Source organism: Amphiprion ocellaris, chromosome 5 (genome assembly GCF_022539595.1).
Source record: "Amphiprion ocellaris isolate individual 3 ecotype Okinawa chromosome 5, ASM2253959v1, whole genome shotgun sequence".
NCBI classification, from domain to species: Eukaryota; Metazoa; Chordata; class Actinopteri; family Pomacentridae; genus Amphiprion; species Amphiprion ocellaris.
In genome coordinates, this window is record NC_072770.1 from 602843 (window position 1) to 620527 (window position 17685).

General features: G+C 40.4%; 1 protein-coding gene across 15 annotated transcripts in view; it reads right to left on the reverse strand.

Moving 5' to 3' along the window:
* Positions 1-17685, reverse strand: part of slmapa (sarcolemma associated protein a) — a 75922-nt gene that overhangs the window by 22246 nt on the left and 35991 nt on the right. For 4 of the 15 annotated variants that reach the window (XM_023281091.3, XM_023281095.3, XM_023281089.3 and 1 more), the window contains exons 4-11: positions 13190-13226; positions 9946-10008; positions 8625-8720; positions 8038-8109; positions 7810-7950; positions 7586-7723; positions 6370-6538; positions 5048-5098 (exon numbers count right to left, since the gene is read on the reverse strand). In XM_023281091.3, coding sequence (XP_023136859.2) covers positions 5048-5098; positions 6370-6538; positions 7586-7723; positions 7810-7950; positions 8038-8109; positions 8625-8720; positions 9946-10008; positions 13190-13226 — 767 coding nt within the window. Of the gene's footprint in view, positions 1-2113; positions 2264-5047; positions 5099-6369; positions 6539-7585; positions 7724-7809; positions 7951-8037; positions 8110-8624; positions 8721-9945; positions 10009-13189; positions 13227-17685 lie in introns of all 15 variants that reach the window. The other 11 variants (XM_023281082.3, XM_023281083.3, XM_023281093.3 and 8 more) reach the window with 5 other exon arrangements.

Here is a 17685-nt window from a genome sequence, read left to right on the forward strand (position 1 = left end):
AAACAGGATCCAGTTCAGAAGCGGATCTTAATACCCAAATGTGTATTAAAGGAGGCGAGAAGAGCCAAAGACAGAAGTCATGACAGACAGACAGAAGCGGGGAGGAAGCACGATAGCAGTAACGAATTACAGCGAGATACGAGAACTACACGGACAGACAGCTGCTCGATACAAAGCCATAAAACTGACAGAAAAATCAGAGCTAAACAGAGATCACAACGTTAACATCAGACAGGATGTGGACAGGCAGACAGCAGACAAACAGAAGTCTCCCCTCAGAATGCTTACTTAAGAGGACCAATAGTTTAAACTCAGCTCTTTCTGGAAAATCCCCCCATCTCACCATGCACCAGCTACAGAGCTGCTCAACCCTTACACTGCCAAACTAAAGGAGAAATGAAGACTGAACACTGTCTATGGAGAAAATAAGAAGGAAGTTTAAATCAAACAAAGCCTCAACCCACCACAATACACCTAAAAAGACCGCTCAGTAAAATAACACTTGATGAGCAGCATGAAGTTTTTATAATGTCAGTATTTAAGTCAAGCAACCCTTGAAAAGAAAATCTGCATGGTTTTAAGTAGATATTTCCAAAGCAGAGAATTCTGTTGCCCAATGTGCACTAAAACAGCTGATAAAAAATGAAAGTGTGAAATTAAATCAGATGATAACATCTTAGGATAAAACAAATACTTGTCTGGATTTGAAATTTACGCAGTAAAGAACAGCTCAAGTCAAATAACCCCAGGATCACAATCCCAGGGGTAATGTCTTCTGTTATATCATCTTATTTAACAGGTTGGAGTTTCGTATCATTTGATGCTATTTATTATTTAATAGCAGAATTGTTTTAAATGGATCTTGCTTACCTAGCTTGTATTTTGAAAAGTAAAACCTGTTAACCCTATAAAGCTCAAAACCCCCTGGCGTGTTAAAATGCAAAAAATATATTAAAAAAATTAAATCCAAATTTACAGGATTTATTAGAGTCAGAAACTGTAAAAACTAGAAGAATCCTTGGAATTTCAACTTATCGGCAGCCCTGACTCACATTATGTGTCAAAAAAACAGCCTAAACTGAGCTTCATAATATGGGATTTCATCTAAACTATTTTATCCTATGTGTGTTTAAGATAAAGCTAGAAAAAACAAGAAAATCTGCATTCCTAAGCACAGACAAAAAAATGTGACTGTTTGGTCAACAGTCATGTAACAACAGTTTTAAGACTGTGGTTGAAATGCAGACTATGTTTACCAACAGAAGACTAAAAGGAAACACAGTAAAGTTGATCAGTAATATAAATGCATCAGGGCTAAAAGTGGTGATCAGAGGAGCAAGTTGTTGGAGATACATTCAGCACAGTGAAATATCTCTGTAGAACTGATCAAGAGCCAATGTGTAGGGGTTACATACGTGAAAGCATTAAAACATCTACACACTGCTGTGTTGATTTCAATATTTGCAAACAGATTTTTTTTTTTTAAATAGTGCTTTTGTTTTTGTCTTTTTTCATGTTATACTGCACAGAAGCTATTCATTTGATTTAATTTACCAAAGCTACACAACTTATCAGAACCAGGAACTGTATAAAGGTAGAACTGAACATCTGCAGCATGTCGTTCAGACCAGAAACAACCAGTCTGAATCAGAAAATCAGGACATTTCATCAAAATTACTTTATTCTACTTGTCTCATTTAAAAATGTATTAAAAATAAATCCTTACCACAAACAAGATTCAGTGATAAACTAAAACTGATGCACTCCACGGATGAACTGTAACAAAAACTCTGGAGCTTTTCCAGTGTATTGCAGGCTGTAAATTATCAATAGTATGCAGAGGCACCATTTTTCCAGTATTAATAACAGCGTGAGCGCTTGGAAAAACGTTCTTGTGTTTATTCCAGTTCTTTTTTCACTTTTGTAGTTATTGAATTGTAACGCTGTTATTCTGAGTTTTCTGTACGTCCAGCAGTAGCTGTGCCGTTTCCATACAGGAGCAGGACTTTTCTAAAGGCACTCATGAACTGCTCGGGGTTCAGATGGTTAAAGAACAGTGATGTATAGAAGCTGTAGTCATCAACAGTAACAATCTGGTAGGAATCAAACTAACTACCATCAATATCTTCCTCTTCACCAACTGCACCATCATCGGTGTCTGTATCCTCCTCATCCTCGTCTTCTTCCTGGCCCTCAGGTGTCTGCAGGCTCTGTTTGTCCTCCACAGGCTCCTCTACGGGTTCGTGGGAGACAATGTTGACATCTGTCATGTGACCAGATCAGATATATACGATCCAGATTTTACCAGGCAGCCAGACACATGTTGAGAAGAGTCTAATGACACCAGGTTCCTTCACAGAGTGGCTACAGTGGAGAGGTGTGCAGTGAGACAGTCATCTGCAGCATTCAGTGTCATCATTTAATCACCACAAGGTCAATCAGTGACCACAGCCTTCTTTTCCCCAGAAGAACAAACACAAAGCAGTGGACAGTTTGGAAACCATGGAAAGAACCCAGACCATCCAAGCAGCCCCGTTCAGACCCGACAGACCACGACCCCAAGACAAGCTGCCTCTGAAAGCAGCACCCAGAGGTCAGACCGGTACTGATCCAGGCAGCTTCATTCTAACACAGTTTAAGCTGCACGTCACGTACACCTTCTCATCCACAAACACTAGAAAAGAAACTGCTTTAAAGTCCATGTAAAGATTTTACAGAGATGTGTTTTGACTGACAGAAAACAAACTGCTGAAAATGTGTAGAGACTGAGCTGCACAGGACTGGGATGTGAAGTTAGACTGTCATCATTCTGTGTTGTGGAGCACAGCAGTCACATTCTGCTTGACCTCCTGCTAACACTGAAAAAATAGAGCATGTTGGCATCAGGGGCTCTTCAGTTCCTACACCTACTACAGTCCACAGTTTGGTAGCTAGCTATACAAATGTATTTTCAATGGATGCTAGAACTTGCAGAGCAGTTCAGCCTCATTTAAGTTTCCTAAAATCCACCTGATGAGCCAACACCAGCATCTGTGGTGACCATTTTACAGCAGTTAGATTGACAAACTTCCTCCTCTCACCCTAACCCCAACATCTGGAGCATCACTGGCAGTCTGTGTCTGCCTATGAGTGTGGGCTGCCTTGTGTGTTTAGTTTATCACAGCAGGTAATTTGATCCACAACTGCAGAGGGCCAAACATGTTCTGCATCTAGTTTGTGATTTCACATATAATCATTTCATTTGTTAAAACATACTCAGGCCCATTAGCACAGTTACTACAGTCCATCTGGGCTGAAAGCAGTCAGTCACCATTTGGAAACATACTTTAATACTTCATCAATAACAGTTTGCTGCTGTGTGACAAATTCACACTTTTCCTGCTTTACACGGACTCCAAATATTTTTTTTTCTAAATTCTGAAATGGTGAAATTTCTCTCTAGACTTTTTGAGACACGAGGTCAAATAAACAAAAAAATGTAAATGTTGTATCAGTATAGTATTGTGAGCCGTAGAGTGACTTTAACTCTGATGGAAGCCAAAGGGACAGTGTTTTTGTCCTTATTTCTGCTGTTGCCTGTCCTATAAAACGTACAGCACTTTGGCCAACTCATGACGTAGAAACAAACTTCTCGTATTGTACAGACAGGTGTCTTGACCTGCATTATGAGTGCATTGTACGCGTATGCGTACATGTGTACCATATTATTATACTATATATTCCCTTTCTCTTAAACCACAGCAGCATTCATTTGGTTACTGGGAACAGTTTAGAGTCTAACAAATGCAACTATTCAGTGGAATAAAATGAATAAAATTGCATAAAATAAATATTATCAAGAGAGAAAATTACAGCAATATATTTCCTGGAGGCAGCAAATATGAATTCCTATAGACGGAACAAAGCTTTATAGATTTATTGTAACTGTAGAGTCTACAGTTATTTATTTCATTAATAGTGTATTATTTATTTCCTGGCTTTTTTTCTGTGAAGATCCCGGAAAGGGTTATTAATATTTGGTTATGTGTGGCTTTCTGGAAAACAATGAATGTTTACGTTTAGGCACCCCTGTGATCGTCACACTTTTTCTGTTACAAACTGACCCCGGCCCCCAATCAGAGAAGGGAAAAGTTATGTGGCCCTCACAGGAAAAAGTTTGGGGACCCCTGCTGTAGACTATGAAAACTGCAGCCAAAAGAGGCCAAAATGTTGTTTAAACTCAGTCAGCCCTCTGTTTTTGTTGCCTTTAAAGGAGACAAAGCACTACTGGAAATAAAGTGCAAGGCAAGAAATATGCAGCAAAAAACACAGACTGGTGAGTGAGCTGCTCAACACTCTGGGTCTCTCTGCCTCAGTGGTAACTAACTCTGTAAACTCAACATGCTCCCAGACGTGACCGATGAGCTTCAAGGTTTTTAGTGGGGGCTTTCCTTGAAACACATGAAAATGGTAAACATAGGGTCTTTCACAGAAGTGACTGCCAAGAAAGTTCTTCATAACGATAACAATCCAATGGATCAGAGCACTCTTAGCATTTGTTCATGTGATTTTGATTTTTTCAGTCTCCACTTCTAGCATTTTAATGAACTAAAACCAACTCTTGCATGCATAGTTGAAATTTGTAGAGTAGGTACTTGTTTCTTCAAAATCTACTAATATTTGAAAGCATTAGTTTCTTTCTCCTTAGCAGTAGGAGACTTCTTTAAACATGTAGGCACCAGTGGGACTGTGTAAATCAGAAAAAAGTGACACTTGATTCTCTTATGACAGAAATATATTGAGCAACTTTCTGCATTCAGAAAAATATCTGGACTGAATGAAGTGAAGCTACCAGAGGACACCTGAAGGCCAGACATCACACAACCTTTAACAAGACAGAAACAACAGATGAACAGAGAGAGCAGCGAGCAGCAGGACATTTACAATGACATCATGCAAGAAGTGGTCATGCGTCATTAGTGCGGGATGAGGAAGTGAGATGGGTGGCCAGAGATAAACAAACGGCGGCAAAGAGGACATGAGTCCCAGAGCAGATCAGTGGACTCACCCAGACTGTTGTTCTCTTTAATGCTTTTCTCTTGGAGCTGTTCTAACCGCACTGCAAACAACAACAACAACAACAACAGCAAGAGAGAAGCGTTGACTGAAAGAAATCCCAGCTGAGTCTGGCCCAGATGTGTTCTGACTCCTGGTTGGTGTTGACTGGGAGGCATGCAGTAAGTTAGCGTGTCAAAAGTTAAACCAGGACGTGTGTGTGTGTGTGTGTGTGTGTGTGTGTGTGTGTGTATGTGTGGTTGTATCTGTCAGGCTGTGCAGACCTAATTATCTGTTCTATCTGTTTTTAGGGACAAAAAACTCCATCATGTAAAGCCTTGCATTTTTTAACAAAGACTTGGTTTAACCCTCGGAGGTCCCATTAGGAGCACTCACTTCATACTTTTAATAATGTCTCTGTGATGAAAGCATGTAGCAGATCACTCTTCAGCCACTGCAATATTATTAGAATCCATCCAGGCACTGGACACTTTAAGCAAAATAATAAAGCAATAATTCAATGTTTTTAATCTGATGTCTGAGATTGCTGGCATACACATTCTCTGCAGTAGTAAGGTGTGTCATTAGGAGGTCAACTATCATGTGGGCAGCAACCGAAATGTACTTCTGTTTCTGATTTTCACCTGAGGCTTGTGGCTTCAAATGTGAACCCTCTGAACCCCCTGAACCCCACATAGAGGACTGGCTGTTTGTTGCTCCTGTAATGTTTGTAGTAAAAACTTTTTACCCTCTGTGGGCTCATTTCTACTCTTATATAAAGTCCTACTCTGTACATAAAAAGCACAACCATGGCTAGATATAGAGGGAACTAAGAAATGTCTTGTGTGCAGTCTAACAAAGTTGTAATTCCATGAATCATAAAAAGGAAAATAAAATAAAATTGTTTCATTAATTATTTATTTTACAAAAATGAAAAAAATAATCAACATGTAAACATTGTGAGGAACGGTGATTTTACATCCTATACATGTCACTAGTTAAATGTTTTATTTCTGTTTTGTTTCTGCTCTGTGGAAACACAGCGAGCAGTTCAGAGGAAAAACTCCTGTAAATAACTGAACATAAGGTTTAGTTTTCTGCCACATCCCATTTATGTAAATTTGTGCAAATGAATAAAGACAACAGGCCTTTCAAATTCAAGTGAAGGGTTTCTGGGTTCAGAGAGTCAAGGTCCCAGTTCAATGAAACAAAGGTCTCAGCTCCCAGAGGGTTCAGGTATGAGTGAGGTTTAGGCTAAGAATGGTTCTGATTCGAGCTGGGGTGAGTGTTGATGAGATTAATATGAAGTGATGGAGTCTATGTATGTGTGTTTACCCTGCAGGGCTGTGAGCCTCTCGTTGGTGAAGTCGTTGTCGGCCTGCAGAGCCTCGATGCGAGCCTGGAGAACCTGCTCCTTCTCCTCCATCTCCTCGATCCGCAGCTCCAACTCCCTCTTCTCTGTCGCCCCCCGCTGGGTCAGCTCCTCCTGCCGACCCTCCGCCGCCTGGACGGGGGGAGGACAGTGACAGAGGAAGGGAAGAATAGGAAGGAAAGCAAGCCAGGAAATGGGAAATTAGCAGTAGAGAACGAGGAAGAGAGAACGAGAAAGATGAGGATGGAGAAGATTAATGGAGGACAGTGGGAGAAAGAAAGGAGGACAGTGCTCAGAATCAGAAGAGTAAACAGAAAATGAAGAGAAAACGTACATAGAGAAAAAATGAAGAAAATGATAACCATCAGCCAGCCTCATAGTGACACTGCATCTTTCTGTCAACTCTCCACCATAGACACTGACAACACAGTCTTTCAGTAGGATTCATGTCCTTTGCACATTTCAAGTTACTTAAAATGTTGAAAGATATTTTAACTACATGTCAATGTAACATGCAATAATTATTTTTCAGGTGCAGTATTTCAATTTCATGTGCAATAGTTCTTTATCTCAGTATTACTTATTACTGCTTCTATTCTCGCCTTATTTTAGCTCATTCATTTTGGCGTACCTGCTTTATTTTTAGCACCGTATCATACTTATATCCTATTGCTTTCCTTATAGGCACTGCATTTCTCATGTTTTGTCATTTGTTTTCTGAGCAATATCTAGCAAAAGAATTTCCTTTGGGAGTAATAAAGTTGTATCTTATCTTATTTTTACACTATATACTAAATGATTACATTTGCACATTCTCAAGCAGATAATCTGAATATCCCTGTACGCTGTAACTATGAATATTACTTTTTATTACTTAAAATTCCTTGGATTGGCTCCACTTGCTGTTTTTCACCTTCTAAAAATTACTGTTTATTAGCTTGAAACACTTGTTTTCTTTTGATATCTTTAATCCGTCTCTACTTGTCAGCATTAACTGTAATAAAACACCATGTCAAATTCTTTGTATGTGAAATTCTACTTTGTAACAAACCGATTATAGTTCTACAAACAATCAGAATAAAAGTTTCATGGAGAGTAGAAAACATATTTTTGCTGCAGCATTTAAATGCTGTGTCACTCAGCATCACATCGTAACATCTTGTGTGTCTGTGTTGGCACCTTAATTTTGTCAGTGAGCTCTTTGATCTCGTTGACGGCAGCGTTGTACTTGTTGGCGAGCTCCCTCAGCTCCTCCTGACCCCTCTCAGACATCTCCTTCAGGTGGGTGCACTCGTCCTCTGTGTTACTGAGCGAACGCTGCAGGACGGCAGTGGCATAAAGCTTTCAAAGACAGGAAGCCACACGTCCTAAAATGATTCTTCGTACATTGTTTCCGGTCCTACCTCCACCTCTGACAGCTTCCTGACCACCTCAATCTTCTCCTGCAGGACTCTCCTCAGAGACTCCTTGGCTGTAGTCTCGTAGTTGTGTTTGTCCTCCTGAAGAGCCAACAGCTCTTTACGGATCCCTTCCTCCGTCTGGGACTGCAAGTTAATGCAAATTTGAGCTTCATTTTCATTCATTTATTAGCACAAGTATTAGTTATTAATACTAATGTGTGCATGTATTACCTTAGAGTAAGCCTGTAACTGACTGCCCATCACCTCCAGCCTGGAGAGCAGACGGTCCTCATCGATCAGAGCCTGGAGAAGACACACACTCAGCTCACAAAACTCAACCAACAAACACTATCTGTGTGATTAAAGGAAAAAAACAGCCCTGGAATGGCAAAGCAAGAGAGGAAAATTCATCACGCTGCCTTTTGAACACTCAAACAGCAACGTGTTACTAAACAGAACAAGTGCCTCCAAAAGTGAAAACAGCTACATCAGGATTTTACAGATTTTAAGTAAAATCTTAAAAAGGATGTGTCTTCCACTTATATTTTGTTTGCAATACTAAATTAAAATCAGAATTCCAACATTCACCACCTACAAGTAAGAAGAATGACGCCCTGATGGAGGCCACAATACCAAAGCATTAAACATGTACATCAGAGCAGAGACAAGTCAACTTTGTCTGGAAGCTTTGTGTGTGCACCACCTCCTTACATTGGGTTTTCAGTGCAGGCGTTGCAGTGGGACACTCCTACAGATGTATAAAAGCATTTGTTCCTCTGCATGTTTTGGGGCAGAAGAATGAAAGTGTTTATTTCTACCTGCCAGCTGCTCTCTGAGGCCTCCTGTGTGGTGGCTAACAGACGCTGCAGAGTGGCTAACTTCTGCTCCAACATCTGCTCTCTGTGTAAGGCCTCCTGGACAGAGAGAGGACGACAGGGAGGAGGCAATCAGTGATGGATGGATGGATGGATGATGGATGGATGGATGGATGGATGATACATGGATGGATGGATGGATGGATGATGGATAGATGATGGATAGATGATGGATGGATAGATGGATGGATAGACAGATGGATGGATGGATGGATGGATGGATGGATGGATGGATGGATGATGGATGGATGGATGGATGGATGGATGGATAGATAGATAGATAGATAGATAGATGGATGGATGGATAGATGGATGGATGATGGATAGATGGATGGATGGATGGATGGATGGATAGATGGATGGATGGATGGATGGATGGATGGATGGATGGATGGATGGATGGTGGATCAAAATTACTTTATTCTACATGTTTCATTTAAACATTTGACAAAATAACCTATTTGCTGCAAATTCTGTAAAAAAAAAAAAAAAAACAACAACACATTTTTGTCCTCTTTTTCTGTGTATGTGAGAAGCCATGATTGACTCGACTGCGACAAACATAAATTTAGGAATGTCTGGGCTGAACTGCAGGCTGTGTTTACACAGAGCATCACTGTTAAATAGTGTAGTCTGTAGCATCACCATTATTTTATAGTTTCAGAAATATTTGTAGGCACTTAAAAAAAATCTGTATATGTTGATTGCATTGTTTTATTTTTGCAAAAATAATTTTAATTTCACAAACTCAATATTAGTCGTTTTTGAGTTTTCTCTACTTATAGCCATGTTCATATTTTTCAACAGATGTGCAGGACTTTAATGTGCAAAACAAATTTGTGAGAATGACAGAAAGTTGGCCTTCAGCAGGTCAATTAAGAAGCATTCATAAATTGATATTAAATTACTGAATTACTTATCAGTCAGTCAGGTCAAAGTAAACAGGATAGATCTGAAGCTCCTGAGCTTCAGATCTATTTTCTTTTTTCTTTGGTCTGTGTCCTGTAGTGTGATGCTGATTGCTTTTATTCTGTCCTGTGCTTAATGAATGATGTAATTTGTGTTACATAACGAGTCTGTACTGATTCTATGAATTAATTTTTCACTAAGAGACATGCTGTGGTGCTCCTGTCATGTGCTTAGAGCAGTTAAGATTTTTACATTATTAGAAATTTGCATTATTCACATTTGTCAAATTTCTAATTCTCTTTTCATAATTTTTAGTGTAACTCCACAGTGTAACCAGTAGGTGTCAGCACAGTACCTGTAGATATTGGGAGAGCTGGAACAGTTCCTGAGAATACATGCTGGGAGTGTTGGCTGCAACCTGGAAAACACACACAAACACACCATGTTACCTACTGACAACAGTTAACTCAGAGTTTGTTTGAATTCAGGGAGGACAAACATATACAAAACCACAGAGGTCGAAAGCATTCGCTGTTCATGTAAACACAACAGACACATACAGTACACAGACAGTATAATGCACAAAAGAATTAACACATGCATGCATTTAAACACACAGCCACCTCACGGTTACAGTAATCTGATCATAACACTCATTAATAATGGTAGTGGGTGAGGCTGAACAATTGAAACATATCTAATACACAGCTCAACAGTCACCGTGATTTAAAGTTAAAACATGTACTAGAACATTACAACACCAGAAACCATGAAAAGCTTCAACCCTGGGTCTCATGTTGCTGATGCTCGATACCCTCATTTGCAGCCTTGTTTAAAATGTGACTGGAATTTGAAATGGATTAATTTTCCAGGCCGAGTATTGGACCGACACAGCAGTCGTCTGCCTTGAACATGTTCCCATCCTAACAGAACAGCAAATCCAGCACACAACCCCACTTAAATGCGCAATTTATTTCTGTTTTTATGTGATGTTTGGGGAAAAAAAACAGAGTTCTCTTGTTCAAAGGGCTGCAGTGTCCATATGACTGGTCAAATGGTTGGTCAATATCCAACCAAATTCTCATTTGTCCAACAGTCGCAGGTGTTACTGTCATGAGAAGAAAAGCTTCACAACTGCCTCCAGGATTAATCCACTGCATTTTGCAGCGAGAGGAACAGCCTTGTTTTCTGTGAGCACTGCAATGTCTGCTCACATTTCAGCTTGCCAGACCTAATGGAGAGTACTAGGTGTAACTTTTTTAACCTTTACTAAACATTTACTCAAAGTCAGAAAGTCGTAAGACTGAATAATTCCTGTCTGAAGGTTGTGGTTTTCCTTAGTAAAGAAAACAGTAAGAAGCCAATAACTGAATGAAATGAGCAGCCAATCACAGGCTTAGACCTGCATCCTGCTTCTGGTGAGTCAGACTACAACAGTACTAAAAGTTTTCAGCAGAGGTAATGCATGACCTGTCTGTCCTGGGTTCTGATCTTGAGCACACTATGGCTGCTATTTAGTCTTGTCCAAAAGTGACACACATTCTATCAGTGCGTTGATTGCATTTACGTTGACGTGAGCGTCTTCTGACACCTGGGATCCTGCTTTAGCACACTTAATTATGTTAGAGAAGTGGTTCAGATGTAATCACAGCTCCAGCTCATATTTCTCACACAGGTTCCACTGAGGCCCTGCTGTTCTCAAGGGCTGGATGGAGGCAGAGCAGGGCAGCAGAGGACACTAACATGGCACAGAGTGTTACAGTTATATATATTATAAACCATCAGCCTGGTACTGCCACCATATGGTATGGAATGATACAAGACAATGGAACAGCTGTGTGTTGTGACATGGGTGGGTGCTGCATTGCAGGGTTAATTTACAATATTATGGTCTAGTCTGGTATTGTGTGTAGTGTAAACCGCAAAAACTGCTCAGGAGAGGCCCGGGGAACATGACAGAGCTCAGCTGTTAACCCAGGTTCCACACTCTCCAGATACAGATCTTATTGAGCATGTGTGGGATGGTCCAGGATCTGCCTGATCTAGGTAGGTCCCACCCTGCAACCCACAAGACCCACAGAACCACAGGACATCCCCAGAGATCCTGAGTCCATGAACCACAGGGTCAGAGGAGTTTTAACAGCATAAAGGAGACCAACACAATATGCTGCTGCACCAAGGTACTGACTGCTGAATTTTATGTGCTACATATTTATAATAATATAAAATACATTAGTAACAAACAGCTAGTAGTGTAACATAACAGGCTTGTTAGCAAACTTGGTTGCTAAAGAGAGTGCTAGCGGTTTAGCATCGTCACCTGCATGCAAACACCAGCCTGCTGTTCATCCAGCTTTAAAAGTTAAAATCACTGATGCTTTGTGACTGCTCTTCATCACAACTTCCTCAACTTGTGATGTTTTTTTTTTTTGTTTGTTTTGGTCCTAAATGCGTTAGCTCGATAAACCTGCTGCAGCAGCCTCAGAGGATGAAGTGCAGAGGAGGCAACCAAACAAAACAGACTCCTACATTTATTGTGATGATTATCAAGACTGTTTTATGGTCTAGTAGGGGTGCACAGAATAACCAATGTGGTTGACAAAAATCAAAGACTACATTAGGTGCCAGTAGGGACACGTATGTCAGAAAATGATTTTTAAACACTAACCCAGGCCGGGTGCTGAGGGTTTGTCAGCAGAGACTTTGGTGAAGGAAGTCTTTGAAAATGTACATCCCTAGTTTATTTGTCAATTTGCTGATGATGTCATGAAGTAGGTTTTCTGCACTGAGAATGACTGAGAATGCTTTGACACAAAGGACTTCCATCACAGCCAGATGTGAGCTGAAGGTGCTTCTATTAAAGTGTGATCCAGTTTCTAACAGGAGGGAGACGTTGCTTTGAGTTGACCAAGTTCACTGCTGCTCTCATCCCTGGTGATCAACAGGAAACTGGATGAACCAATAGTTAATAACCAGGTTTCCTGGTGTGTTGTGGACAGCGGGGCTTAAGTTGATCTCACACCAATGTTTTAACGCTGCCATCGGTCTGTTTCTGCAGTACCAGCCAACACCGGCTACATTTAAACCTTTATAGCTAAACAAGAGATATTGTGCAATTCATAATCAGAACAGTCCAATATTCATTTCAATAATCAAAGATGAAGCCCATTTTCACTGAATGAAAGTAGCAAACTTCCTAAAAACAACATTATGGGTCCAACCCCAGCGTCCATACACTGTCCTAGCAAACATGAATCCTACTGCGCTGATCACACACACTATCAAAATCCAGTTTCAGCTCTTAACTTAAAAACAAGACAAACATGTAAATAGACGTGAGAGTATCTAAAGGCTCAAACCAACCGAGAGAACGGTGAAAAAACTTTGTCTCCTGATCCACACGAAACATTCAGCAATCCATGCATTCCTGTATCAGCTGACTATTCCACTGTGCGTATGTGTGTCTGTGTGTGTGTGTGTACGAGAGTAGGTTTGTGTGCACGCGTGTGTGTAGAATACTTGTGTGGAATGCTCACCAACAGACACACACACACTCGGCAGGACAGCAACACAAACAGGACACACACTTGTGTTCTTACCTTGTCTACAGGCAGTGGTAACGGAGCCTGGATGACACTGAAAGAGGAAGGGAGAAAACAGTTGGTCACCATGGAAACAGCAGGGAGCAAAGGCACATGGAGTAACCACGGCGACAGAAGAGGAAGAAAATCGGCTGTTGGAGGTCTTGTGACGCTCCTTTTTCACCTCCTTGTTGAACAAAATCTCATGTCAGCACGACAACGTCAAAGAAGAGTCAAAACTGGACTTCCATACGTCTAAGAACAATTCAGTATCACATCAACAGTAAGTTAAAGAACTGCAGTCGGAAGAAGGCTGACAACTATGGGTATTTCTATTTAACTTCAGGCCTGGTGACACCCCTGAGTGAACAGTCTTCAGGCTAAAGATGTCAGGCTAGGTGTGGTAAATCACTGCATTGTGGTTGAACATCAAACAGTCAATCATTAAGCTGGACAGGCTCTACTGAAAGTGAAAGTAAGTGATGGATGCAACGGTTCACTCAGCCTCAGACCAGTTTTTAGAATTAAAAAAGCTTTATGAATGTCCGGTTATATAATGTTTGTCGTTCACTTGCACCCACAATCGCGACAATGTACCACCAATATACCAATCATTCCATTCAAACCCCCTAAAAATCATCAGCAAAACCAGTTGTACTTAATGTAAAGTTCAGCAGCAGAGGATCACATCACTCAGAAGCATGACAAACACCATAAATTATTCATGAATATTGTGAGAGGACGATAGGTAAGAACCAGACCACACACAGGGATTTAGCAGCATTAAACAGCTTGTTTAAATTGAAGTGAACTCTGGAAAACAGTGACACCAACTGTCTGGACCTGAGTGACTATTGGTATTCACTGTCTGAAAATATCACATCATGTAACTGTACCTTGTATGGAACTTTTGCACTACAACAAGCCATTACATTTGTAGAATGTCCCACAATGTGCAATTTTACAGCTACATCATTGTTCTCATAGGTGACACTTTCATTCTACTTATTTCATGAGGAACTCTTGTCAGATTGTCTAAATCCATTGAGAGGACTCTGCTACTGAATTCCACTGTACACTGCAATGACAATAAAAGGAATTCAATTATATTCTATGTAACACTGCAGTTAGTCAAAAATGAATCACAGTTTTGTCTAGAAATGATCGACTGCCTTACTGACACTGAAAACGCTGCTCTGCTCATGTTGATGACCCAGCTGGAGTTGCTCAGTAAGTCGGTGTGGTTTTTTTGTTCAAACAACACTAATCCAAAATCTAAAAAATGGCCCCTTTCACCTTGTACCCTCCAGTATTGTGGCACCTGCCATGTATTTATCCACAGTGCAAATCTCACAGCACGTTAAGGTCACACAGGTTTGTTTAAGGAGCAGCGAACATCATCCTGAGCTTACTTAGAAACAGTCAGAGCTGAGGAATGAAGATAAACTCAACTCTGGACAAAATCTAACTGCACTCTGTTAATGTGTAACTAGAAGGAGGGATGGAGACTGTAGGAGCTCACACAACAACAGCTACAGCTCACTACATTACAAGGCATTCACACAACACAAATACAGTTTACAACTTCAACAGTATGTGTTATCCTACAGGAGATAAAAGTGTGCCACATTTAACAACACAATTTCAGATATTTTCTCATGGACATTTTCTCTTTGCATTGAAAATCTAAAGCAACAAACCAGACTAGCTTGGTAAAACTGTTGAAATCTAAGCTGGTTCTTGATTGAGCTTCTGTATAATGACGCTGAGAGCTTTTAGAGAGCTACAATCCATTTGGGCAAATAATCAAGAGCAACTTCATTTGTTTTTTTTTTTTTTAAATCGCTGAATTTTCAAGCTTCTGATTCCAGTGAACTATGTATGTTTTTTAGGTTTAGGCCAAAAATTCCTCAGTACAAGAAAAACACTGAATAAAGTTTGAGTAGATGAGTTTGAAATGAAGCTCGTCTGTCAGATTCAAAGAAGAATTTGTCTCATTTTACATGTTGAATGCTGTTTTAGTATCAGCAGCTGGCAGGTACAAAACGCAAGTGCAAATAAAAATGCTGTTGCAGGCGTTGCTGCATGGAACGGCACTCAAACACACAGACGTTCATAAAAGCAAACTGGCACTATTAAAACATTCAAGTGCAGGAAAAAATTTGAGAAATAATGACCTTATTGGCTTTCTAGCCATGGTCCATGGGAGAGACTAACTGTGTCCTTGCAAAAGTTCAGAATGAACTAGAGGGAGCTTCAACAGCGAAACCACAGTTCAAACACACATACAGTATCAGAAGCCTGTGGAAAAGCAAACAGAGACCCACATCAGTTAGACTAAAGGTAAAGTTGCTTGAACTGAAACCCTGTCAGTCTGCATCCATCTCCAAAGGCAGAAATGTAGAGCAACAGGTGGGCCAAGGACAGAACTTTCATTAGATATTTTGTACTCTTGACCAAAGCGCAGCTCAGAGAAACGGTTCAAGGAAGAGCCACTAATTTAAAAGGATGTTCGTACATTTTGCACCAGCAGTGGAGCTCCTCTACAGAAATCTGGACAAACAACGTCCTCAAAGCAACATCATCCATCGCAGGAAACACCACAGACTTCATGTTCAATCCTGGTTTTATTGTTTTCATATCAGCGTTAGAGCTCTGCTGCCTGTCCATCACCTCACCCAAAGAAGGACTGAAAGGATCCTTCAGGAAACAGTCATCCTCCTGAACATGCAATCACTGAAACTGTACCGTCTCATACCAGACGTTCTGTTTTCTATCTAGTCGAATTTCTTAATTACATGATGTGTATTTTGAAAAAGTGGTTAATTAAAATTGAACAGGACCTAAGAGAAACTGGCTGCAATTTCTGCTACTTGTCATTTCATCTAGATTTTTATTGACATTTTGGGACAGTTTAAAATAATAAACGTGTAACTAGATGCCAGCGATGTAGTGCTTTCATGTTCCAGGTTCTCTCTGATTGCGTTGGGACTTCCTGAGGAGGATCTCTCGTCTTTAACGGTTCCTTCTCGCTGTGTTGTGTTCTGCTCCATTCATTGTGTTGCAGCAGCTTTAATTTCCATCACTGCAGCAATCGCAGTGCATAACGCTGCCTTATTTACCATTACTGCCAGCAGCAGTCATTCAGAAAGCATCATCACAGCAGGAGGAGCAACGCTGATTATTAGATTTATTTTCTTTTGTCAATTCACAACAATAGCCTTTTGCACTGGAGGCTGAACCTGAACTCACAAAGTTGAGTCACTTAACTTGCTCTCCACTGCATTTAACAAATCTGAATGTTTTAGGTATACAGCAAGTAAAAAGGTTTTCAAAATGAATGCCATTTACATATTTTAACTTAATACATAAGTTTTCAAGCTACCTGACAAGTATTTTCCTCCACGGATCTTATCTACATCTTCTGATTCTTGACCTGTAATCCCACCGGTTTAAAGACAGTGAATCAGGCTTCTGTGGGGCCAACTCTTGGTCAGGCTGCACTACACTATTATTCTGCTTTTGTTTATATTTGTTTAATCCAATCAAAGTTGTTGTGGGCGGAGCTTACAATGACTGAATGACAGGCTCCCTGTTGTCACATGTAGTTAATACATAACATTTAATGCACACGAGGTTACTTCACAAAGTTTTCAGCCTCACCAGAAAACATCACTGGAGAAAGATCCTTCTTGCATTATTTTTCAGAATAGTCTCGTTAACTTCAATGCACTTGGTCCACTAGTGTTTAAAATTCACAATCTCTTCACAGAAGGAGGTGGCATCTTTAGCCTCCAGATACAGCATGGGTGACTTCATCATCACTCGGAAAACGGGGACTATGCAAGTGGGATCTCACTTTGGGAAAGAGAAGTCAGGCAACGCAGGTCGGGTCAGTAAGGTTCAAGGAGCAACAGTTTAAAGCCACATTTGGCTGTTTCTGCCTCCTGTGCTGTGTTGACAGATGCTTTGTCCTGGAGCAACAGCAGCCAGCTTCAAGTTTTCCTCTCCTTTTTTTGTGAACATATGTGATATAAGGCTTTGCAGTACAGAGGGTCCTCGACTTATATCAGAGCTCCGTTTCTAGGGATCAACGTAAGTTGATTTTTGTTGTAAAATGTAAACAAAGCCGTCACGATATCAATCAGTTCTTTGGAAAAATCATAAATACCAACGACTTTCATGCGTCTATGAATCATTTTACAAGAAAATAACAGAATATTGTAACGGACTGATATGAATATATCACGATACGATATTTTTTATGCTGTCGTCTGCTGGGGAGGCAGTATAAAAAACAGGGATGCAAAGCATCTGAACAAACTGGTTAAAAAAGCTGGCTCTGTGGTTGGAATCAGATTGAACTCATTGGAGGATGAGGTGAAGAGACGTGCTCTTAGAAAGATGGAGGCCATTCTGACAAACATGGATCATCCACTTCATATCTGCCTCAGTGAGCAACAAAACATCAGTGGTGGACGGCTCCTTTCTCTGCACTGCAGGACAGAAAGATT